The following is a 27,648-nucleotide window of genomic DNA, read 5'->3' as shown; positions in this document are numbered from 1 at the left end:
TCATCTTCTTGCCTCCACGGTGCTGGCTGCTGACTGCTCAGGGTGGTAGTTGCTGAAGGCTGGGCTGGCTGGGGCAACTTCTTAAAACAACAATGAAGTTCGCCACACTGACAAACTCTTCCTTTCGTGGCTGGTTTCTCTGGAGAGTGTTATGCTGTTTACTAGCATTCCACCCACAGTGGAACATCTTTCAAAGCTGGAGTCAGTCCTCTCAAACTCCGCTGCTGCTTTATCAGCTCAGTTTATGTAGTAGTCTAAACCGTTTGTTGTCATTTCAACAATCTTCACAGCATCTTTAGCAGGAATGGATAGCATCTCAAGAAACCCCTTTCTTTGCTCATCCACAAGACGGAAATCCTCATCCATTCAAGTTTTACCATGAGGTTGCAGCCATTCAGTCACATTTCCTGGCTCCACTTGTAATTCTAGTTCTCTTTCTGTTTTTGCGACATCTGCAGTTACTTCCTCCTCAGAGTCTTGAACCCCTCAAAGTCATCCATGAAGGCTGGAGTTAACTTCTTCCAAAGTCTGTTAATATTGACAATTTTGAGCTTCCTCCACGAATCACAAGTGTCCTTAATAGCATCTAGAATAGTGATTACTTTCCAGGTTTTCGGTTTACTTTGGCCAGATCCATCAAAGGAATCTATCTATGGCAGCTACAGCCTTATGAAATGTATTTCTTAAATAACAAGACTTGCAAGTCAGAATTACTCCTTGATCCATGGGCTGCAGAATGGCTGTTGTGTAAGCAGACACGCAAACACATTACTCTTGTTGCACATCTCCACCAGAGCTGTTGGGTGAGCAGGTGCGTTGCCAATGAGCAGTAGTGTTTTGAAAGGAATCTTTTTTCTGAGCAGTCACTCTCAACAATGGGCCTGATATATGCAGTAAACCATACTGTAAACAGATATGCTGTCATCCAGGCTTTGTTGTTCCATATATGGAGAACAGGTAGAGTAGACTTAGCATAATTCTTAAGGGCCCTAGCGTTTTCAGAATGGTCAATGAACACTGGCTTCAACTTCAAGTCACCAGCTGCATTACTCCCTAACAAGAGAGCCAGCCTGTCCTTTGAAGCTTTGAAGGCAGGCTTTGACTTCTCCTTTCTAGGGATGGAAGTCCAAGGTGGCAAGTTCTTCTAATACAAGGCTGTTCTGTTTACATTGAAAATCCACTGCTCAGTGCAGCCACCTTCAAGAGTTGCCTTAGCCAGATCTTCTGGATAACTTGTTGCAGCTTCTGAGTCAGCACTTGCTGCTTCACCTGCACTTAGATGTGTTTTGGAGACAGCTCCCTTCCTAAAACCTTAAGAACCAACCTCTGCTAGCTTCAAACTTTTCTTCTGCCCCTTCCTTACCTCTCTCAGCCTTTATAGAATTGAAGATAGTTAGGGCCTTGCTCTGGATGAGGCTTTGGCTTTAAGGAATGTGGCGGCTGGTTTGGTCTTCTATCCAGACCACTAAACCTTTCTCCAGATCAGCAGTAAGGCTGTTCCACTTTCTTTTCATCCATGGGTTAACCAGAGTAGTGCTTTTAATATCCTTCAAGAACTCTTCCTTTGCGTTCACAACCTGGCTAACTGCCGCAAGAGGCCTAGCTTTCAGCCTGCCTCGGTTGTTGACATGCCTTCCTCGCTAAGCTTAACCATTTCTAGCTTTTGATTTAAAGTGAGAGATGTGCAACTCTTCCTTTCACTTGAACACTTTAGAGCCCATCGTAGGGTTATTAACTGGCCTAATTTCAATATTGTTGTGTCTCGGGGAACAGGGAGGCCCGAGAACATGGAGAGAGACGGGAATGGCCAGTTGTTAGAGCAATCAGAACATGCACAACACTTATGGATTAACTTTGGGGTGTGTTTTGGTACCCCAAAACAATTACAGTAGCCTTAAAGATCACCGATCACAGATCACCATAACGAACTTAAAAATAATGAAAAAGTTGAAATATTGTGAGAATTTCCAAAATGTGACACAAACATGAAGTGAGCAAATGGTTTTGGAAAATGGCACCGATAGACTTACTTGACACAGGATTGCCACAAACCTTCAAATTGTAAAGAATGCAGTATCTGTGTGCGCAGTAAAGCCAAGTACGCAATTAAAGAGCAATAGAATGAGGTATGCCTCGACATTTTCTTCACCAAGGAATGCCTATGTGACATTTATACTGACTTTTCTATAATGATCTTTGAAGATTAAATAAATATAATTTCATCAGCACTAACCAATCTGAGTATTTACCATTTCTAAGTACATGACTCAAGCATTCCCATTACTCAGTGCAGAGAATACATACACAATATAAATTTTTTGTAATACTTTATGCTAACAATTTAGTCTTTTATAACATTAATTTTAAGAGCTAGACTTGTTGATCTGGTTTGGTGGATGCTAGTATTTTGGATTTCATGGGATGTTAAAATAAAAAAAATTAAGAAGACCCCAAAATACCAAGGAAGAACATTATTTTATAAATGACAGGATATTTTAAAACTAGAAACATAGGAAGGACAAAAATCCAGAATAAAGGACATACTTTAGACTGGTAAGATTAAGCGTCAGGAAATCCTTATGCCAGTTTCCTTATTTTTCTCATTTTGACAAATACTAGTAAAACTCTGACACAGGCTAGTCAATGGGAACCATTGCTGTATATGCCATAGGTCTATAAACATTACTTAGGTCAACTCTGTGACCATATAAATTCAATGAAACTTGAAAATCAGCAACTTACAATTCGTCCCTAAGCCTTCTTATCTTGGCTTTAGCGTCTGCCAGTTGTCGACTTTCTGTTTGCTTCATGCCTGGAGAACTACAGGGTGACTGTACAGATGGACAGGCATGGGGTAGAAAGTGAAGACCATCTTGCTCTTCAGAGAGTTCTATGATAGTCTAAGGAAATACAGAAATAAACACAGATTCACTTTTAGTATTCTAGGTTATGAGAACATCAACATGATTCACTGCATGTAGTACTGTACTACAATGTGAAAAACAACTCATTGGTCAAAAAATATCTTAACTTTGTGATACGTAGTTCTCATTTTTAAAAGTTTCATTCAACAGTTCATGGATAAGCTATTTAGTTGACAATACTAGAAGACAACTTACTATTTTTTTCCTTCCTAGTTCTTTTAAGAAATCAATTGTGATAAAAGTAATGATTCCGATAGCAATGTTGGAAAGGCATAGGAAAATGACATAGAAAAAAAATTAACCCAAGAGTGATATGTCTACAACTGTGCTGGCCAATATTGTAGCCAATAGCACAAGTAGCTATTTAATTAAAATCTTTTCAAGTTAAAGACAAGGTTCCCTTGTCATGCTAGCCACCTTTCAAGTGCACAATGGCCATATATAAAGTAGTTACCGTACTGCATAGAGCAGAAATACAATCTTGCCATCACTGCAGAACTGGACAATGCTCTAGAACTGACCTAACAGGGGCCTGACAGGGACCTAATAGGACCTCAGAAGTTTAGTTCAATTTCTTAATTCTGCAAGTAAGGTAACTGAGTCACAGGAATTGATTTGCTTATGATCACACAAGCTAGTAGCAAGCAATGCCAAGACTCTAGGCCAGTCTCTTGACTCCATATCCTATGCTCTCCTCTTACAGTACTGGTCCAATCTGCTTCCCATGTCAATGCTACTTTTATTTCTTTGTTTAAAGACCCTTATGGGACACAAATCTCCTTCTATTTATCCTAGAACTGAACTTTAATTTTAAAGGGCTATTTAACCTACATGGACTTCATTCAATCATATTCTCCTCTAATTTTCCTCTTTTTGAAAACTCTCTTTATTCTAAACTAATTTCTCAGGTTTTCTTTCAAACTTCTCAGGCAAACAGAAATTGTCTTCAATAGCAACTTCAACTGTCCTGCTCCAGAATGGGTGGGAATACCACCTTGGGACCATGAAATCACAATCCTCACTTTGCTTCTCATCACCAAGTCTTATAATGCTCTCACTAAATCATTACTTTTCTTTTTTTTAACTACTCATCACAATTCATTTCTTTATCCTTTGGGTTTTTTTTCAGCACCTGAATCAAGGTCTGTCCAACTATTGCTTTTACAGATTCCAGTATGCCTACTAATAAACCACAGAGAGTGGCTTCCCAGTCCCTTTTCTCTCTACAACTCCACATCCACTCGCTATTCATTAAATAGAGGTTTCTCCATGAGAGAACCATTCCCCTTTTGTGCCATGTTTCCTACTAGCATTACTCCCAAGTCAATGTATCTATCCTAAACCTTTAATCACTCAATTCCCTGCTTTTTGCCCACTCAAAAAGATTATTCTTTTACTGCAGAGTTCCTACGTAGCCTGGAACTACAATTTAGCCCTTAAGTATCACCCTTACTTTTGAATGTAATACTATCATTCCATTCTTTGACTCTAAATCACATTGGGGAACAAAGAAAAGGGAATGAATATTTAGAGAACTCTTAGCTAGGGGATTTTCCTATAAGAGCTCATTCAATATTATAATCTGCAATAGAGATATTATGTCTGTACACATAAGGAAACTGAGGTTCATATAGATTAAATAATCAAAGTCACATATCTAATGGTAGTTAACAGGAATTCAAATTTAAGTTTGACTAAAACACTATGTTATTTTTCTATCATTAGTTTTTCTATTCCTGCTCCAAGGTGATAAAGAACTCTATAAGAAAAACAAAAACAAAAAAATACACAGCACTGATACAGATCATGACATCCATTTTCAAGTATGTTCTTTGTAATGCCCATCAATTGTTTTATTGGAAATCTTGCTCAGTTCCTGGCAAATGTTCTTATCCAGCATAGTAGTGGGCACAAAAAGAGCTGTTCATAATTATTTAACTAAATGACTCACAAAATGGAAAACTCAAGAGAAGTACTGAAGACACATAGTCCACTTGAGCTTAGTTAAGTAGTGAAATAGAGATTATCGAGAGCTTCCAGATGCCAACAGATTATGAAAAAACTATGGACAGCAAACTATTTTTTAAAAATAAAAAAAGAAAGAAACCTGGTACTAAGAATTAAGAGTATCCAGAAGTATTTTCAACTAAAATTACATAGCATTTTGACTTCTAATGGTGACAGTTTCTTGAGCACAAAGCTTCCAAACATTTCAAAAAAATCTGAGAGGAAATGGTATTAAAGCATAACTTTAATTTCATAAGTTGCCTCTCGTCCTTCTGACCCTAGACATTCTGCTAGCAGTTGCAAATAACATCTTCTTTCTTTAAATTCCTACAGTATTTAGATAGATGTCTCATTTGGTAATTATCACTTTTAAAATTTTATTAGTTAATTATTTTATTAAAATAACTTCCCTAATGGATTGTAACAATCTATGCGTCTTTTTGAAAGTTAGTTTGTTGCTCCAACGCACTCTTAGTACAAGACCTTGCAAAAACAGGGGCTTACTAATACATTAGAATGAACACAAAAAGATATATCAAGGCTGAGAACAAAAATCAGGTGACCTAATAATTCTACTTAATCACACTCATCATTAAGGAAAATAATCAAAGATATGTTTCAGGTAAAGGTGGATTTAGGCAAAGGTATTATAATGGTTAGGAACACAAGCATTGGAATTAGACTTGATAAGTTATTTAACTTCTCTGAGTTTGAACATCCTCATCTATAAAATGGGATTATTGCATACAATGGATAAGATAGTACTGGATAACCTTGTAACATAAAGCTTGGCAAAAAAATAAACAGCAATAATAAAGAGATCTTAAATTTATTAAGCTCTCCTATTTGGTTCTTAATAAAAGGAGATGATTAAAAAGACCCTTGTTCTACAGCAGTCAGATTAAAAAAGTGAAGAGAAATAAAAACAGGGTGACCAAACTATACTTTCTAGATTGAAGAGACAATTAAGACAAAAGATCAATTAGGACAGAAAAAAAAGGGCTCTCTGTTCTAAACAGAGAGAGCATCCCCAGTGGGCAGCTTGCAGTTGCCAATACTGACTGAAAAATGACGTCTCACTCATGCCATGCCTGCAAATGTAGGGTTCTTAAGTGCATAGATGGTGCCTATTTTAACTCCCAGTGAGACGACTACTGCTCACCAGGGTACACATTATAGGTTTGTATAGAGTATGGAGTAGACCTTCAATATTTATTTGTTGAAATATATTTAAGCGGAAGCAGTCATGTGTATGGATAGGGTGGAGCTGTTGACCAGTCTCTTGTGTTCATAGGAACCTCCTAGAATCAAATGCCCAAGTGTGAAGGATGCACACTAATGCAACCAAATAAACTGACAGTCCATGTGTCCAGGGAGACTCCTGAGGGAAGAAACATATCAGACAACATTTTAACTGATGTTATTCTAAAAGGCATCCTCCCAGACTTGAATTTTCAAGAAGACCACAAGATCCAGTACACAGTTCATAACAGGGCCAAGAAGAAGGGCATTTGCAAGGAAGACACACTAGCAGAAACTCAACTCTCCAGAGAATGGTTACATAAAGTGCTCCAGCAACAGCCATAATTACAGACCCACCTGTGGGTCCTACTGCTACAGACCTTCTGCATTATTGGCTATGAACTACAGGGTATCCCTGACCAAGTCTGTCAGTCCAACCTGGCTTGGTCTGGCACAGAGCCCACGTGTACAGCCATGAATGTCAATGTGGGTGTCAGAATAGCAGTTTTCTGACTCCTGGATCAGTTTTATCAGAAAAGGAGGGTCCTCATGGTGTCCATACCCATAGCTGGAAACCTCTTCTGGCTGCAGCTGGGAATGCTACAACAAGGACAGCACGGCCTGGATCTTTGATACCTCACAGTGCTGGAGCTGGTAGGCATGTCCAGCAGGATGGGAGCAAAGATTATGCCTCCAGCACTAGTGCTACAGCTCAAGCTGTTACTGCAAATTCCACTCTGCTCCTTCAGTGTGGTGCTAGAGGATAAGGATAGCACAGACAAGGAGCATAAGGTCTCTCTGGTGAACCCTATGACTCTCTTCAACTTGACTGAGGCTTTCCCCTTGAGAAAGAGGGGATGGTCCTACAAGCTGAAATGGGCCAAATCTGTAACACCCTATCTGAAACACTTGGGAGTTCCACTTTTCTTTCTACATGGTGCTATGTACACAGAAAGGCCTTGAAAATCTTTGATATACAGATTTTTATTTATAAGTTTTAAGTCTATTTTATAAGCCTTCTTTGTACTTAAAAATTAGCATAATGCTTTTTGTACTTTGAAGTGTTCCCAAAAATGATATAAATATGGTAGCTACTCTTTCTTTCCTTATTCCATCTTTGCTGGTGTTATCAGTGTGACATATATAACTTTTTTCTATTTTGCTTTTTACATAAAATTTTTATTAATGAAATGTTTTGGAGAAAAAAGTCAAAAAAAGTTAAAGGGAATATATAAACAGCTTGTTTCAATCCAACAGAATGATGGAGAATTATATTTACATTTGTCTAATATTTTTCACAATTATCTTACATTATCTTTTCTAATTATTCCACTGGCAACCAAATTGAAAAAATTTTACCCCCAGAAAACTGGGTTTAAACTAGCTTTCCAGATACGTGATATGAGAATGTGACTTCTTTTTTCTTGTTAGAAAAACAAATTCATTTAAAATGTTCTTAATCAGTCAATATAATAGATTTTAAAAGGTTTTTCATCACTCTGTTTTTATATTTTGACACAGATTATGTAATGACAAGCATTTTGTTCACATTTCTCCAAAGTAATGTCTTCCTTCACCCCATATTAATCATTTCATGTGAGGTCAATTTATACATATCCACCAGTTACATGAAACTATAAAGTATAGATTTTTAGAAATAATTCCTCAGAAGTTGGAGGACACCTTATCAAAATGCTCTAGAACAAAGAATGTTCTAGAGAATTGATAAAGCAGTAAAATGCACTAATACTAAAAGACTATACAGTATATTCAGTATATATATATACAGCAAATATGATTCAAAATTCATATTGAAAATGAAATGATCTAAGTACCTCAGAATAAGTTTGATATATACTCAGGATACTTTTTAGTTCACTGTTTTCTTTCTTCAGTCTCAGTGTCTCAGATTTTTTTAAAATTTAATTGTTGCTCTAAAATATTTACTTATTTCCTATACTTTTTCTCTTTTAATGTGCGAATAAAACTGAAAATTCTTATCAGAAATGAATACACTGTATAGCAACACAGAGTTTTGGTTCAGAAAATAAAAATCTTTAGGAATTTCTTTGATGTAGTCTTTCGTTAGTCCAACGAGTGAACAAATTTTCTATAAATAAGCTCAAAACTGCCTCTCCCATGTAAATGGAACATCTGATCAAAGCAACACATTCTCCTGAAAGGCAGAGTACTCTGGTCAGCTATTAAGAAAACATTACTCAGCATCATTTGCAACAAAGTCTAGACTCCTCTAAAAATTATAAGCTGCTTTCAGAGTGGGCAGGCAAAAAAATCTGTGTAATTTTGTTCTCCTTAAAAAGCAAAGTACTCTCTGGGAATGTAAACTAGTTCAACCATTGTGGAAAGCAGTATGGAGGTTCCTCAAAATGCTCAAAATAGAAATACCATTTGACCCAGGAATTCCACTTCTAGGAATTTACCCTAAGAATGTAGCAGCCCAGTTTGAAAAAGACAGATGCACCCCTATGTTTATCGCAGCTTTATTTACAATATCCAAGAAATAGAAGCAACCTAAGTGTCCTTCAGTAGATGAATGGATAAAGAAGAGGTGGTACATATACACAATGGAATATTATTCAGCCATAAGAAGAAAACAAATCCTACCATTTGCAACAACATGGATGGAGCTAGAGGGTATTATGCTCAGTGAAATAAGCCACGCAGAGAAAGACAAGTACCAAATGATTTCACTCATATGTGGAGTATAAGAACAAAGAAAAAAATGAAGGAACAAAACTGTAGCAGAATCACAGAACCCAAGAATGGACTAACAGTTACCAAAGGGAAAGGGACTGGGGAAGATGGGTGGGAAGGGAAGGATCAGAGGGGAGAAAAAAGAAAGGTGGCATTACGATTAGCATGTACAATGTGGGAGGTGGGCACGGACAGGGCTGTACAGCAAAAAGAAGACAAGTAGTGATTCTACAGCATCTTACTACACTGATGGACAGTGAATGTAATGGGGTTTGTGGGGGATACTTGGTGATGAGGGGAGTCTAGTAAACATAATGTTCCTCATGTAATTGTAGATGAATGATACCAAAATAAATAAATAAATAAATACATCTAAGAAAAATAAAAGCAAAGTACTCTCTTAAAGGAGGGTATAATAATTCTTTTTTTAAAAATCACACGTCATTATACTGACTACAGAAATTTGAAATATTTCGTGGGACGTTTTATTCAGAACACCTGTTATTCTCCTTTCATTAACACTTATTTTTCTAAACTCAAAATGTGGCAATAAAACTAAGATAACTGTAAGTTGATTCTTATGCTTCAAGGCAATGATTTCTCCATCTAGATCAACAATATTTTCAGTTTCACATTTTTGTACTACTGCCAGAGCTATGGAGATGACTGCAAAAACATACAGGACGAAAATCAGAATAACAATTTAAAAGGAAGGAGAAAAGAAAACCTAACTGCAATCTGCTTACTAGCAATTTGGGGATTTTATACATCCTTTCTAGTTCCTGTGTTGCACAAAAAAAGACATACAGTACTTTATTACTGTCCCTAAGCAACAGAGTATCAATTCTAAACACTCTCTGAAGCTACTTTTTTCCTTTTTTGGAAAGCAAACTTTTATAATACATTGAAAGAAACCCACAAACCTCTGAATGTTCATTTCTTTCATCTATAAGTCTTTTTAGATGCAATGCCATATTTTTCAAGAGTGGTTCTAGTTCCTCCTGAGACATATCAGTCTCTTCCATCCACCGAAGATCAAACATTCTCCTGATTATTGATTACCTTTAGGAAAGCAAACCAATTAAACAATTAAAAAATGGCTAATACTTAAAAACTGGTTTCATTTTAGTACAATATTTGTTGAGATATATAATATTCATATTTATGTATTCATGTTTATATAATAAAATTCATACTTATATATTAAAATATGAAAAAGATTTTTAAGAATGGAAAAGCTATTTTAGTAAAATACTTATTTCTTATTTTCCATTTCTCACCATGATTCTAATATTTTCCTTTAACTTTTATAATAAACAGAAAGAATAACACTTTCAAGAATGGTGGCAAATTTCATAACTTGCAATACTTAGCATTTATTCAAAATAAAATACAAACCACAAAGCTAGCAAAAACAAACATATATGTATGTGCATATATATATTCACACATACATAAACCAAAACCAATTAAACTGTATTTTATAGAGTACTAATGTGCTTACTGGTGACAACAATATTACAGAGAAGAAAGCTGGGCTCTGTGAATGTTAACTATGAGAAAAGATGATAGATGGAACACAAAGTCATTTAGATAATATTTTTAAACACTACCATTTATTTTCACCATTTAAAAATTTGCTCCCCTCCCTTTTCAGTTCTTTTTCTGCTTAACATGGAAAATCTCATATGCTCTAGTTCTAAAGTCTTGTTAAGCATGCAAGATTAAAAGCCTATCACTCGATAGAGGCAGAAATGGCAGCTTTTAAAATCCATCTTAACAAATGAATTATCTTAACTTTAATTATTTGACATTGCACAGTATGTCCTAGATTGAAGTTTTATATGGATAGTAAAATCACTAAGGAATTTATTATTCTAGTAATATTTTCAACAAAAATTATGCTGAATATTCATTCAAAAGAAAATCACTAGAAGAACATAATACTAAGGTTGTTATCTTACCTTACCTCACTTTAGTTTTGAATTACAGGAAGTGATCCACTTTCTGCTGCTTCCATTTACTACACTACTCACTCTGTGCTAACAAAGACATATACTTCATCAAATTAACACTTTGTGCCTATGTCCCTAGCACAGTACATCTGTAGTTAAGCACTGTGCCATATATAAGAATATATAAGATAATTCATTTAAGAAACTATTTCTGACAAGAGGAAAACAAAATGCCTAAAAGCAGAGTTCATCAGGATTTGACCTTCATGTGTTCATGCTTATTCTTTGAGTATTTTGGGACATATTCAAATACACCACAGGCTTCATAAAAAGTACATAAAAATTGTATGCAGGTTATATTACCTCTTGAATATGGGCAGCAACTGCTGCTTTTGTGTCAAAATTTAAGCCTTGAATTCTTCCAATAAATTCTTCTTTTTTCTGACACTAAAAGAAATGAATAAAACCATCATTCACACTTAACAGATGAAGTCCTTAATAAGCTTTAGCTAAAACTCATCAGGTCAAAAAGCCTGGCTATGTTTGAACAGTACAATGAGGGTTTGTTTTACTTTGTATTTAAATGGTCTTTAATGTACATACCTAATAAAAAGATACGAATTCAGAAATATTTATTTAAAAAGCAAGGCACTGAAAATCCATACTATTTTTATGCTGCGAAGTACTAAAGTGGGAAACCATTACACAACCTATCTGAGGTCAATACAGTATTATTATTATGCTAACGTTACAAACAGAAGTAAAGAATCAAGAACTTGTTTCAGGGAGGGTGGGTTACTGTCAAAAAACACAGTGAGTCAGTGGCAGAATTCGGAATACAGCCAAAATGCTCAGTCTTTGGCTATCATCAAACAACACATCCTTTCTTCTTGGAAAAAAAATTTAAGCAATTTTTATTTTAAGCTTACAATTCATTCTCACATCTTCATCCTATCAATCTTAATAAAAGACCTACTTCTGAGGCCCAGTTCAACATTTAGAAGGTAATACAACAAATGTTTAATTTGTTTCTACCATTACATAAAGTTACCAGGGGCAAAATTTAAGAATGCATATATAAGTACATATATATCATGCAGAATAAAGGCAGCATTCTTTATTGTGTAACGTTTAGAGAGCTTTAAATCAATTAAAAATATTACAATGCAAATATAATCCCTTTTTTTCCAATCAGTATTGAATAAATATTTAACATGCATCTTAATCTCTGCCTCCTGTCCGCATCTCTTCCACTGCAATCCAACTGCTAGTATAACTGTATTCTTGCAGTTACCAAAAGAGAAGTGCATACAAAATAGACAGCATTGCCTTGTCTAGCTTAGCTGCATCTCCTGAGCCAATTTCTGAACTACTAGTGAAGACAATATAGTCAAAAAAGAAAAACTGGCTCTCTAATCAAGATATTTAGCAAGGTTCTGATTTATACTCTACACATTACATCAAATCATAACATTCTGTTTCTATTGCCATACAATTCAGCTTAATCAAACACATTCCCTCCCATCAGTGCAAAAAGTTTCATATCTATGTTGTAAAAACACAATTATTAGGATGATATAATAATATTTAAAATTAAGTTACTAGGAATGTACATTTCCCAGCTGTGACTAGAAAGTCAGAAGTTTGGGGGAAATGGGATGAAAATTATGGATTTTTAAAACAAAAATTTTTTTTGTCCAGTAAATAATATTTGACAGGCCTAATGAAAATAATTAAGAATGACTTTCTGACAGTATATTTGTAGTATACAGAAAAACTAACCTTTTAGGTATGATAACCCCAATTTCTAAATTTAATGCTTCCAAAAATGTTGACTTATGCATAGTTTCTGAGCCAATGAGCATATAAAAATGGCATGGTTAAGACTGAATCATTGAAGGGTCCTCCAATTCAATTGTCATATCTTTGACTTCAGTTTAAACTAAACACATATAACTTCCCTTTTCTAAGCCCCATAGCCATTGTCTCTTTACTTAAACTATCTTTAGGAGCTCAACCTCTAACACAGTACCAACACAAATCAGTAATAATTCTTCCTTTACCCTTAAAATACCCACAATTTCTACTAAACTTCATCTTTGTTCAAACTGTAAATGTTTTAAATGTTGTAAGAATTCTGAAAATGCTTTATAAATAGGTTTTCTTAAAGAATACAGGATGAAGTTTATAGGATCTTGAAAGATAGAAAAAAGAAAGACTATTAAAAGATGGACAAGAGAATGGGAGAAGATTCAAACTTTGAAGTTAAATCATCAGACCACGTTTTATACCAGTGTTGTCACATACTGTAATTACTAGCTACATGTGGCTACTGAGTTTTAAAATGTAGCTAGTGCTACATTTCTGAGAAGTTGAATTTTAATTTTATTCGACTGTAGTTAATTTTAATTTAAATAGCTACATGTTCAGTGGCTATTGTACAAACAAGCCTAGTTCAAGAGCATAAAAAAGTCTGGTGTTAAAAAAAGACATAAAAGTAGTTTCACTTTTAGCTATAAAGACTCTGGTGAAGACTGAATAATCATCAGCAAATCTTTTCCACTTAAAAGCAAGCTCTATTTTGTCTGTATATACAGCTCTTCAAGGGTTATGAGCACTAAAGTTACTTCTAACTCTATTACAGTAACGGATTCCTAAGCCTGCAAAATACCATGATATTCCAAGAGTATATACGGACACTGGAATACAGGAAAAGAACAAAAAAATTATTTGGGTGGCAAGGTGTGGGAAGGAGAATTGCATTAACCCTGAAATTGACTTTCTTCCAGCAGAAAGTTTAAGTTCTTAGTACATTATTCCTCAAATTCCTCATATTCACTTGGTACTCTCAGTGCTTTCATTTCTTAAAGGAAGAAGACAGACTTATGTGGAAAAATTACACTAAAATAGAGGAAGGAATACCCAAAACAAGATACTGAAAATAATAAAGCAAGGAATACATTACAGTCCTTTCAATAATAAAAACATCAATCACTAAACAGATCATAGTTCTATCTAAGTAACACCAAAAATAAGCCACAATAAATTAATAAAGGGAAACTAAAATTCTCTCCTTAAAAGATGGCTATTACAAAAAAAAAAAAACCCAGAAAATAAATGTTGGAGAGGATGTGGAGAAGTTGGAACCCTTGTGTATTGCTTCGAATTTGAAGTGGTACAGATACTATGGAAAACAGTAGCAGTTGCTAAAAAAATTATAAAGAGAACTACCATATGATACAGCAGTTCCCCTTCTGAATACATAGCAAAAGAATAGAAAGCAGGAGCTTGTGCTATTTGTGCACCCATGTTCATAGCAGCATTATTCACAGTAGCCAAAAAACAGAAGCAACCCAAGGGTCCATCAATGGATGAATGAAGAAACAAAATGTGGTATATATGCACAATGGAATATTATTTACTCTTGAAAAGGAAATTATGACACATTTCACAAATTGAGTGAATCTTAAAGAGATTATACTAAGGGTCCATTTACAAAAGGACAGATAGTATAGGATTCCACTTAGGTGAGGTCCTAGAGCAGTCAAATTCATAGAGACAGAAAGTGGAATGGTGACTGTTAAAGGCTGGGAGCAAAAGGGATGGAGAGTTACTATTCAGTAGGTATAGAATTTCAGTTTTGGAAGAAGAGAAAGTTCTGTTGATGGATAGTGATGATGGTTGCATGATACTGTGAATGTACTTAGTGCTAGTGAACTGTAAATATTGGTTAAAATGGTAATTTTATGTTACGTATATTTTTCCATGACTAAAAAAATAATAAAAATTTAAAAAATATCAGCAAATAAATTACCTCTTTAAGTTAAGCTACATTTGTTATTTTCACATATTTTTGGAAACAGAAATGCCTCAGCTAGAAGTTATAGATTGTTTTATCTCCCCAAAATGTAATACAATAATTAATGTTTCAAAATGCTAATTTTTAACATGCTTTACAGAAAATCGATAGGAAAACAATAGATTGTAGCCCTCAAGCTGACCAAGTTTGAAACTGGTTTTTGGAATCAAATACTAATGTCAGAATTGCTTGTGAGGGCACACATTAAGGTCAAAATTTTAATTTCAACCACATTTGACACTCAGTTACTTTCAAGCACTAATGGAACCTGGCCAAAGTCCAAAATAAATATTTTTGGATACTGAATAGCCAGAGGTTATTTGCGGATATAAAACCTAAGTTCTGCTGAAAAGGGGTGAATTCCAAGACTTGGTCTCAGAAGAGAAATCTCCAAACAACATACACTGCAAAATTCTTCCTTTTGTGTGGGATGAATTTGTGTGGGAATCTCTCAACTACCTCATAGTGGGGATGCAGGGCCATACAGCTCTGAAAATTCTAGCTGCTCAGAAGTGGTTCAGGAAACTTGTGTTACCCACTAAAAAAGATTCTGGAGGGAACTGACTGGTTTAGCCCACCAATAATGAAAATACACAAACACTGGTCTTGAACAGTTTTCTTCATATTCAAAGTTATTCCTATAGCTTACATATATATGTATTTATATATAAAAGTCTTAATTATAATTTATTCTGTGAGGTAAGATATTTGGATAGTGGCTAGTGTTACTGTTTTTGAATGCTGCTTCCCCTTAAGAATTTCATCATTTTTTCTTCAAAAGAAAAACCCAAAGCCCACTGAATTCTTGGACTATAGTATCAAATCAGCAAACTTTAAACTTACTATTTCTACTTACAAATCAGAAGTATAATAGATAAAGGAGATCTTAATGTGATAAAACATTTATGCCATTTATACATTATACTAAATATTAGAACTTTAACCTATTCAACTACTAGATGAACTGATTTTCCATAATAGAGATTATGTTCTAGAAAGTGTTCAAGTAATACTTGTCAACTGATTGGTTTTCTAAAGTTTCTGGTCCTAAATACATTTTGGTTTTCAGTATCAACAAAGATTTATTTTAATTGTTCATATAGTTAGAGCTGAAGGCTAGCAATAAATTTTGTTGTTACACATCTAATGTCCTTAGCATTAGTAGCTCCCAAATATCTGTAGGATGAAATACAAACTCTATTTTAATATGGCAAATCCAGTCCTTTGTGACCCAATCCCTGTCACCCCTCTAATCTCTTGCCATTCTCCCCAAAGCATGTTTCATTCCAACCATACTTGATGGTCCCTAACAAGTTGTTTATCTCAATATCTTTGCTCTCACTTCAAATATTACCTCCTGAGAGAGGCATTCCCTTACACTATAAGCAGACTTAAGAAAATATTCCCTCTGTGTACCAATATATCTTGCATTATCGTAATTATTACCATGTACTGTTTATTGTTTGGTCTGTCTCTAAAATTTAAACTCCCTGAGATTTGTATTAAAAAAAAAATCCCTGTCCCTGTTCTTAACTACAGCATCTGGTACATAGTGTACATTTGGGAAAAACAAAACCAAATCATTAACAGTTTAAAAAATACAGAATGAAAAAAATACAGTATTTTTTTCAAAACTGGATCCTTCTTCCTTCTTGGTAGATCTGACTTTTTGGCACAACAGATGCGTCTCAAGGGCTTTCAAGTGAAAAAAAAATTTCTGCCATGACTGCAAATACATAAGATATATACTATGACTGGTTTACATCAATTCACTTCAAAGACGAAGGTCTGACAACCCTCCCACCTCCTCATTTCTATAAAAACTCTGAATGATGCTGACACAGGTTAAGATTAGAATGATGCTCTCCTTGAGTCTTTGCTTTGTTTTTGACAACTGGTAAAATCTATCTTTACTATGAAAAATGAACTTCCCTGTATTTATTCTTTCTTTATTTTCAAATGCGTTTGCTACTTTGGGTCCTAGACATCTTCCAAACATAGTGCTACAAATTACTCTTCACTGACTCCACTCATACTTCCCAAGAGTCACACTTTCACGTGGCAGATACATTTCATTTAGTGGCTCTTTAAACTATTCTCAAGTTTAGGAAAAAAATTATAAACCTAATGAACTCCTTCTGTCAACCTTAAAACCTACCTTCACACTGCCCTGCTCTCTCGAAACATCTTAAAATTGCCTTTATTTTCTCGGTTACTTTATTTACGTCACACCAATGCATATTTATATAATTATTCTTTTACACAATTTTCCCACTCTGTGCCGTCTCTTAAACCTTAATATACCCAAATATTCTTCTTCCTTTCTCCAATGACCAATTGAAATAACAACTACCTAACAAGCCCTTCCCAGATAAGTGAGTCTAAAGTACAGGTAATCATAACCAGCTAACAAATGAATAGAAAAAAATAAGAATACTTTAACATCACTAGAAAATCTTCTTGTTTTAATTACATGCTGACACTAATGGAAACTATTTTAGAAAGTGGGCTCCTTACAAGAGTAAGTCTATGCACATGTAGTTTCTGTGCATTAATAAAAAGGAATGTATATATCTGACATTATAACTGATGATTTCTAGAATGGCTATTAAGTAGTTTTAAGAAAAATTTGCCCATTACATAGAGGTGCTTTATTTCAATAGTAAAGTAAAATGAAGGAAGTTGTTTTAAAACTTATGTATCAATAGTCATTCAAATGTCAAAAATTATTTGTAAATTTCTTTAGGAAATCACCGATATATTGGTACACAATATATTGGTACACAGAAGGAATATTTTCTTAAATCTAGAAGAAAAGAGAAGACACTTCTGGTTTACATAGGTTAACCTACCTAAAGCTTTAGTTTATTAGAAAAAGAATGTTATTTTCATGCCATCCTTTTCATTTTCCAGCATCTGGGACACTATTACGTGAGTTACAGAAAATGGTAGGGAAGGGGGAAGCAGTTAAGATATCATAATCTTTCTTTGTTACTCTTAGAGATGGTAATAACATTAGTTTCCTTAATATTGAAGCATTCCCTAAGGTGTTCGTTCATAAAAGAGTCCTTGGTTCTTCTTTATTCACTGTTAATTTTACTAACCAGCAATAATAACCACATAGTAACCAGAAATAACAACCAAATTTATGCCATCACTGTGTTACCTAAATTAACGTAACATTCATCAACAGAGTATTTTTAAAGCAAATAGAGTACAGAAAGGATGTAAATAATTAATGCGGTTTTATAACTCAACAGTTGGTGGTCAAATTAGAAGAGCAATGAGTATCAATACTATATTCAACTTCATATTTAATCAATTATGAAGTAAACACCTATACATTACATATCATTAAGCATTAATAACATAAAAATACGTAGTTCTGCAGTCAGCTCTAAAAGTCAATATTCCTGAATATACAACTTCTGGCATATGTATAAAAAATCATTAGTGGCCACATTATTTATTTGTTTACAAATAACTTTATTCCACAAAGAACTAAGATAGTTTAAAGTAACATTGTAATCACTCATCCAAATAATGTCAAATTAAAGGAAAATCAACATGATATAACAGGTTTTGAAGTCGAGAGACCAGAAGTGAATCTCAACTCTTCGGCCTGCCAGCGACAGAATTTAAACCTAAAGCGGCCCCTTGGTTTGTCGGGGACAGCCCCAGTGACACATGCACGTGCAGTTCCACTGTAACTGCTGAGAGAACCCTTCTTGACTCTCACAAGTGACTTAATTTTGATAACTTAAATATCACCCTATCTAAATAACAGCCTCCTTATCTGAAAAATATGAGAAAACCTATGTAAGGTATTATATCTGACACAAAGTAGGCATTCAATAAATCACAGTTCCTATTATTATAATCATTGACCAAAGGGCAATATAATTACAACTCAGACTCCTAAATTAGTTTTCATAATTCTCTTTTTAATTGTTAATTCTGCTTCCTTTCTATAATACAAATGCATCTGTTTAAATCATAAGGATTATGTTTTGGGGGAGGTTTTTAAGGGTACTTCTACGGAAATTTGAAAAACTTGGGGCCATTAGAAGCCTCAGGATAAAAAAAAAAACAAAGATTTTAAATGCTATGACTATCTGATAATATAAAGTTTGAAATTAGATAACAAAACAAATGTTTTTCTCCAAATTCTCCTTGGGAGGTTATACAGCTATTTAAAACTTTCTAACAGACTGGAAACCAATAGCCTATCTGTAAGTCTTTTAGAAACCAGAGTCTGAAAAAACATATAAGGAAGTTATTAAAATGAAAATATGAAGAAATATTTTAACTTACCTGAACTGCACAACCCAGTAAAAGTAAAAGCAACTTTTTAACTTCTTCTGTGCCTTGTTCTGAAATAAAAATAATTACTAAGTACTTTACTTCAACACTCTTTCTTAGTATTGGCAGAATCACTTCTAGAAGTAAGAGTCATAATTTGACCAAAGGATTAGGTCTGAAAGTACAGTGAAGAATTTTAAATAGAAGCTCTGAATGTGCACAATGAAGTAATAGCAGAAGATGGGGAGGATCTCAGTTTTTTAAAGGGCTGTAGTATAGATAAAATAGAATGCCAGGCTCTGTGCAAAAAAGTATGGTCACTATAAATCCACTAATTTTCCATAAATTATACCACACGAGCATACCAAATGAAGAGCTGCTTATATAGGGACATGTCACAAAGCCAAAATGGTTCCTAACAGGTTTGGCTTCTTTTAGGCCTATTAGTGTTTTCTTTCTAAAACACATCTTATATACAGATTTATCTATCTATAAAATTTATATGTATTTCCACAGTGTAGATTCATGAGGACCAAAACCTCAAATGCAGTGAGTTACAATGACACTGGTAAAATAAATAATGCTGGAAAAAGTTAATGATCTGTAATAGAACTAGAGAGTTCATTCACTGTCCAACAGCATTCATATCAGATTTTCCTTAGAACATTCAGCTGACAAAATAAGTCACTTCTTTGGCCCAAAATTTTACCACAGGTCAATAATTAAAAAAACATTCCTCTATAAAAGATCAAGACAAAGTCAAAATCTTTTTAAATGAAACGACCTACCTTCTTAGCCACACTGAACCATACTAATTACCCTTCCCCAAATAAATATTTTTTTCATTTTTAGAAATTTCTTCTGGTTTTCTTTTTGTTTGTTTGAGGGTGGGGGTGGGGTTTGGGGAAAATATACTTGATTTGGGTTACATGTAGCTTGTAGGAAGAGTAAGTCCTTTGTTGAAACTCTGTGGTTGCTGCTAATTTCCCCAACTGTTCAAAATTAAAACTCTGAACATGTCACATTTAAAATATGGTAAAGGGCAGAAAAGTTTCAGAAAAGTAAATTAAATGATCCAAGAAACTGCTTCTTAGCTTCCCATGCAGAAGTAGTTTAATATAAATTACAACCTATCAGTCAGTAAAACTTTAGATTCAGACAAATTTGGCAATGGTAGATAGTATATATACACATAGCAACCTAGAAATTACTTCAAAATCACTTTTCTAAGGTTGTGACTACATTATCTTCTATTTTTTGTTTATAATGAGACACTAAAAATCATCACAAAAAAGTATCAATTTGGTAGTAAAAAAAAACTCTGGACTTAATGTATAATGTGTATCTGATCCCATATACAACTTACAAATATTTTAGGTTTATTTTATCTCTATAAAACAGATTATCACCTCCAACTTTCCCTATAAAGTCATAAAAGACCTAGTGTGCTAATGTAAATAAGCAAGATCTTGGTAAGCATTACAATATTGCATAAAGAGAAGGCTCTATTATCACATTATACCAATTCTATTACTTACCAGAAAAGGGATTTCTGCCAATGACTAATACATTTGGCAATGACATCATGATCAACTGCTGCAAAGTCTCCTGTAAAAAAAGATACCCAAAGGTTGTTACATGGGTAATACTGATTAGGTAATGACTCAGTAAGCCATGACTTAACTTTTGTGCACTTCTCTGTAGGTATGCTATACTGCAATTTAGAAGCTTAAAAAAAATAAATGTGAAAAAAGATATCCAAGGTCTTAAGTCTTTTGTACCTTTAAGTTAATGAATTAAATAACTAAAATTATAATATCAGATAGACTACAGCAATTATATATCAATTACCCACAAAATAAAAGTGTCCAAGTAGAAGTGGTCTAATATTTATAATTTGGAAATTTAAGTTTTAGGTGTTAAATAATTAAATATCATTCTTCAAGAAAAGTTCAATCATGTGTACTCTCTTTTTTTTGTTACTTCTCTCTGAGGGAACTAAAAATGTCAACTGATATTAAAATTAAGAAAGGTAAAATACATAAATAAGTAAATAGATAAAATTAAGAAAGCTACTTTATTTGAAACTCTATCTTATGATCATTTCATGCAAGTGAGGTCTTCCTCAGTGAATCATTTTTTTCTATCTACAACAGATGTTTTACTTTTTTTTACTTCTGTCAAATTTTTAGACAAGAATATATGCACAATTTGATGGTACAGGATGATTCAGAACGAACTGAATACTTTCAAATTACTAATTTTAGGAAATACATCAAGTATGTACCTTCTGTTTACGCTACCTTTCCTTTGAGGAAATAAAGGAACACATGGTGTCGGTCATTACAACCATTACAATGATTTGCTACAAAGGATCTGGGATGAATTAGGCTACAGATGATACTGAGTCTTTGCAAGATTACAGAAATAACTGTAAGTGTCTTTACAATCTAGCTTCTAATACATCATCAGACATAACTAGTTACTGAGGAATGAGTTTTTGAAAGTATTCAATTCTTTCCAAATCATTCTTAATACTCTGATGAGGAAGCATAATAACCATGAAAAGTTAATTTGTGTTGTTTTTTGAAAGATGTGTAATTCTAGATCCACTAAAGCATTTTCCTATAGCCAGTGTGTGGCAAGACACCAGTAGGTAGTTAGAATTAATCTTTCATATATAATTATTCATAGATAAGTATTAGAAAGTTTCAAAAAATTTTCTCCAGCATTATATATACTAGCTCTTAAAAAAACTATCACCAAAAATATACATACATTTAAAGAAAAGTATACTCAGTATGTGCATCATTTAGGTAAGTATAATTAGGAATATTAAGAGTATTAAAAATTGCTAAAATCACTTACTCTAAAGATTTATAGTGAATTTGCTATTTAATAAATGAATTTTCCAGTTAAAAGCAATTTATGTCAAGAGGGAATATGCTATAGCTAAGTCTGCAGCAGCTAAATGGACTTAAAGGAATATATTTCTAATTCATTCTAATTTTTTAGCTTCCTTGCCTGGAAGCAAAATTATCAGGACTATCACTGTAGATATTTAAAAGAAATCATAAAGAAGAGATATGTATAAAAAAGTAATCAGTGCTTTGTCTATATCCCATTTAGTGGAGATAGTCTCAGCCTGAACAAAGAACAGTCAAATTCATTCTCATAGAGGCTTTAACTTTGACCAGATCCAGAATTACCAGAAGAAAAGCTTTATCTCAACTTCCAAGATAAAAGATAACTCTTATTCACACCACTTATTTTGGGGGTTAACAGTCAAAATTGATGAGTCAGCTAGAAAACATCAGCTTACATTTCCAAGGCAATTTTGTAACTGATTTACTAGGTATTTTTCTATGTTGTTACACTTTTATGAGGAAACTGTCCAAAGTGGTTAGGAATCTTCAATACGGTCCACTCTCTATCCTCCACCCTCTTCCTCAGCTGGCTCCCCACTTCCTGCCTACTATGTTACCCCATGCTCTCATGCTAGCTCAGTCTCCCCACAAAGATGAAAGCAATCTCATATATCCTTTCACCATAGGGCACCATCAATGACATCATGTGATAATACAGCTGACCTTTACACTATGAAGTTTGATTATATTTGGATGATGCAAATTGCTGTTGTAAATTGCTAAATTTAAACTTACCTCTATGTATCTAACAATGTACTCTAGTGTAATGAAATTGAATGAATTAGTAAAGAGTACTCTGGTACAGCAGAACCAGAATGCCTAGGCTTAAATCAGCTCCATACTTATTATGTGTATGACTTTCGTTGGGAAGAGTAGGAAGTGAAACAAAAGTAGCAAGTTACTATGATGATGAAGACTGGTGGGGGGGAAGGTCTACCTTTTAATTTACTTCCAAGTATTAATTTTAAGTTATCTCTGAACAACTGATAAATGTGTAATTGTGCAGATTAATTAAACAATTTTAAATTCACGTACACAATAACATAGCTTTAAAATGTATAAATGAAAATTTGACAAAACTGTTATCAAAATGGGAGATTCCAAGTCATCTTTCTCACTAAGTAATAGATCAAGGGACAAAATTAGTCAGGCTGCAAAAGACTGAATAATATATTTAACAAACAAACTTGCTCTGACTCACCCAAACAATTGGTGAGTACACATCTTTCTCAAGCATATGTCAAACAATAATGAAAACTGACGAAATACTAGGTCAGGGCAAATAATTATTCACAAATGTCAAAAAATCAGTACCATACAAACTATATTCTTTGACAAAAATGAAAACCAAAAAAGACTGCTTGAAAAATACCAAATGTCTGGAATCTAAAAGCGTATTTCCAAATAACATTAAGTAAAATAAGAAATCATAACAAAAATTAGAAAATGCATAAACACTTTAAAAAATATATCAAAATGTGTGATGCAGCTATAGCAATTCTAAGAGGCATATTGATAGCCTTAAAAATGCTCATATTTAAACTCTGAAATATGCAATCAACTTAAGTTTTAAAAAGGATGACAGAAAGTACATTTTTCAAAGGCAAATTCAAGTAAGCTACAAAGTGTTACACTATGTGAATTCTCAGGAAACTGGGAACTGGTTTTAAAAATTTATCAATTATTTGTGAAATTAGATAACTATGAAGGGCTTGCTTGTATTTTTAATATTGCATAAGAAATAAACTATATTATTCCTGCTCTCTCCAGCAAAAAGACCAGATCTGGTACATAATAAGAATTTAATATATATTAGGTGATTGATACTAAATACCACAAAAATATGAGTATGAAGCAGTTATGAAATTAACAATTGAAAAAAGGGACCACTTACCTGGTAATAAAATTTTATCTGTCTCACCAAAATGGATAGATTATGAATTCTAAGTGAGGCATCATTGTTGACTTTTTTACTGACTCTCTGACTCTCCAATTTAGGATTACTAAAACAAGAAATTAAAGAAATTAAGAAAAATTTTTAAATGCTTTAAGATACAATTATATTGACATACACCTATCAGCCTATAGATGACAAAAAATAATAATAGAATACATTTTTTAAATTTGTGCGTTCAGCTGTATTAATAGAGAATCCAAAAAAGGACAAACGATTACTTTGACATGTATTCTGTGCTTCTAATTTATAATAAATATACCTGATAGTTCTAAGACCTACAAAACAAATCTGAAACATTAAGTAAAATGCTACCCTTCATTCTCATTTTCTCTCCACATAATGTAGCACACATGATGTGGGGGAGGGGGAGCACGGGAAAGGCAGTACAACACAGAGAAGACAAGTGGTGATTCTATAGCATCTTACTATGCTGATGGACAGTGACCGTAATGGGGTATGTGGTGGGGACTTGATAATGGGGGGAGTCTAGTAACCATAATGTTGCTCATGTAATTGTACATTAATGATACCCCCCTCCAAAAAAAAAGGTTACAAGCCAGTTATTTCATAGAACATTCTTCAATTGAATTTCTCAGATTAGTCTGTATCTGACTCAAGTTCGGGTTATATATCATTGACAAGAAAAACAGACAACAGATCTTGTGTTCTTAATGCATGCTAAGAGGTGGTACATGATTTTGATTTATCCCATTTTTGTTGACATTCCCTTTTCACTTGATTCAACTGGTATCTGCCAGTTTTCTCTAAGAGAGTTACTCTTTTTCTTTTGTATTAAGTATTTTGTGGGAACAAACTTTGAAACTATGTCAATATCTGATCTTTAATTTATTTATATCTGTATGTATTCATGGGTACAAATAGTATTCAACTGATCATAGTCTAGTACTATAATTACTTTGATAACTACCATAGGTTATCTTTTTGTTTTGTAGATCATTTCCTTTGTGGTGGTGAAGTTTTTAGTTTGATGCAATCTCATTTGATGAATTTTGCTTTTGCAGCCATATCCATCACTGGGCTTTTTTTCAAAGCCACTTTATAATATTCTTTATGATGGTCTTTTATTAGATGCTTAAATGCCTTCTAGTATTTGCTGTTAGAGTGAATGTAGTATTTTCAAATTATATCTGTTAATAGGCTATTATTCATATATGAACGCTATCAATTTTTGTGTATCATTCTTATCTTTAGAAATCTTGCTGAACTTTAATAGGTTGTCCTTTCATATTCCTTGAGGTTCCCTGAATATAATTTAGTCTTCCCATATTGATCATCAATTATCCCAACAATTACTAAGGAGCTTATCATTTCCCACTGATCTCTATGGTATACTAGATGCCCATTATGTAAGTGTGGGTCTACTTTCGTAGTCTATTCTGTCCTATTAACCCATATGTTTATTCCTGTGTCATTAAAATCTTTTTAATATTACCATAGCTTTATTATTATCTTAATTCTTTTAGTGAAAGCTCCTCTTTTATGTTTTTGTTTTCTAACTTGTCCTGACTGGTCCTATACATCACTCTTTTCTATGAATTTTAGACATTTATAAGGTTCTATGAAAAACATCATTGAGATTTAATAGGATTTCACTAGTATTAATTTGATAAACACTGACATTTGCATTAGTAAGATGTAAAAATTTCCCCCACAAAAGTGTTACACATTTGAATAAAATTTTTTTTAACTTGGGTTTTTGTGAAATGGATGTTTGCTATTTCATTGTCTACTTTATCATTGCCAGTGTATCACAGGAAAACTGTAGTTTTTGTGTATTGCACTTCTGATTAACCACCTTTCAAAATTTAGTTTACTTAGTTCATTGTTCTAGGTTTTCCAGGTAAAAAAATCTTATCATCATCAAATATCAGTTTAGTTCCTCCTTTGCAATCTTACATATCATTTCTATATCTCTACTTACTATATTAACAAATAATAATGGAGATAGGAGCTACCCTATCTTGTTCTTAAATTTAATGGGATATTTCTTCACTAATGTTTCTCCACTAATGCTATAATTTCCTAATGGATACTCTCCTTCAAGTTAAGTTCCCTCCTATTCCTATTCAATTATCTGTATAGTTGCTGAATTTTATCCAATTTTTCCTACATCTATACCCACCTGACCCTTCTCCTTTGACATGTTAATGTAGTGAATTAATGTTACATCTTCTAGTACTGAATCATTCTCATAATCCTAGACTATTTACTCCATCAGCTCCACCCCACAGTATAACAACTACTCCCCTTTTTTGGTATATAATTCTACCACAGGTTTTCTAATAACTGCCATTATGCCTGTCATGTTATCACTAGACTAAGCTTCTCGAGAGCAGAGACCATATCATATTCACATTTTTATCTCTATAAAATTACCATATAATCTAACACAAATGTTGTTTGAATAGATAAGAATAAGTGATCTGAGACTAAGCATAGTATTTTTTAAATTGTTGCTTTCTAGTAAGAGTTATGAGATGACATTCTCCAAGCTAGTAACTCACTTGGCAGCCTGGAACAGATACTTCCTACCAATGCGTGTGTCTCCAAAATCAGTTGAAAACAGAGTCCTAAATACAATTTGAGATCTACCAAATAAGGGAGAATAGTAGGAAAATGGCAAGCCAAATCTGACCCCTGACAGATTTACGCTTAGTGCAAGGGAAATAATGAATAGCCCAAGGCAAAAGAGATTATAACTGTAAAAGTGGGTCAACTAGGTAAAAGCATGAATCTGAATTAGTCACTTACAAAGACAAGGAAACTACATCACAGATGTCAGATCATGTGTGATGGCAGACAGACAAACAGCAGCATGGTCACGAAGTCATGGTTAAAAACTCAAAAGAGAGCTGAAGGATACTTGTTTTATATAATTAACTCTGACTCTGGTATACTTTAAATCAGTAAATTAAACAAATGTTTATTGAGTACTTACTGTGGCTATATTAATGTATAAAAGCTTAGTTTAGTCAAGCTATCATTGTGGAGAAAAGTACATCTGTATTTGGGAGAAGAGAGTAGGAACAACTCCAGTAACAAAAATATTAGATAGTTATGTAAATTTCATCTGCAATCCTAGGCACTCAGTAAATCTTTTCCTCTCTAGTCTTCTTCCATCTCTGTTTCTATTTTCCTTGCTCTATATTTGAATCCCCTTATATACCTCTCATCCACAACTCTCCTATTCATATGTTGGTAACATTTAAACCTAAAAAATACTTTAGAGATTATCTAGTTTCACTATAAATCAGAAAATCAAAGTCCAAAGTAGTAACTTGTATAGGTTTTTACCACTTTTTTCCATTCTCTTTCTCAGCTTTTCCCTTTTAGGATTATTCAGGAAAACAAAGAAAAGACAGGCAGAAAAAAGTTTCAGCAGTGTTTTATCTATAAAATCCATGTGCACAAATCATTGTTTTCACTATGTTTTTGGAGCACATCCCTAATTTTGTCTTCATAATAAGTAATCAAACTAATGAAAATTCATTTCTTTCTCCCCACCTCTTATTTATTACAGTAGTTTTTATTATAAATCTAGGTATTTAATTCTGAAAACAAATACTTAAGAAATATTTCAGTATTACTACTGAACATGTGTATAAACTATAAAAACTGTACAAATTTACATGCAAGCCATTATTAAATGACAATAAACAATTTGGATTTTTACTTTGGGATGGATGTATAATATTCTAATAAATATGTGTGATTTCATTCCCACTTTAAAAAACTCTCA

At 33.5% G+C, this 27,648-nt stretch overlaps 1 protein-coding gene and 1 pseudogene across 1 annotated transcript in view; one reads left to right on the top strand and one right to left on the bottom strand.

Annotated features, from left to right (window-relative positions):
- The window catches only part of LOC118909530 (girdin-like), a 95,003-nt gene that overhangs the window by 42,828 nt on the left and 24,527 nt on the right, over positions 1–27,648 (bottom strand). Inside the window, 7 exon segments of the mRNA XM_057496962.1 lie at positions 2,743–2,900; positions 9,812–9,929; positions 9,931–9,950; positions 11,207–11,290; positions 19,017–19,075; positions 20,543–20,612; positions 23,826–23,934. Of these exon segments, the coding sequence (XP_057352945.1) occupies positions 2,743–2,900; positions 9,812–9,929; positions 9,931–9,950; positions 11,207–11,290; positions 19,017–19,075; positions 20,543–20,612; positions 23,826–23,934 (618 nt within the window).
- On the top strand, positions 6,019–7,174 carry LOC130679712 (sushi repeat-containing protein SRPX-like; annotated as a pseudogene).

This window comes from Manis pentadactyla, chromosome 2 (assembly GCF_030020395.1).
Source record: "Manis pentadactyla isolate mManPen7 chromosome 2, mManPen7.hap1, whole genome shotgun sequence".
Lineage (NCBI taxonomy): Eukaryota > Metazoa > Chordata > Mammalia > Pholidota > Manidae > Manis > Manis pentadactyla.
Note: the sequence above shows the minus strand (reverse complement) of the source record. Positions and strands in the feature narration are given on the sequence as shown.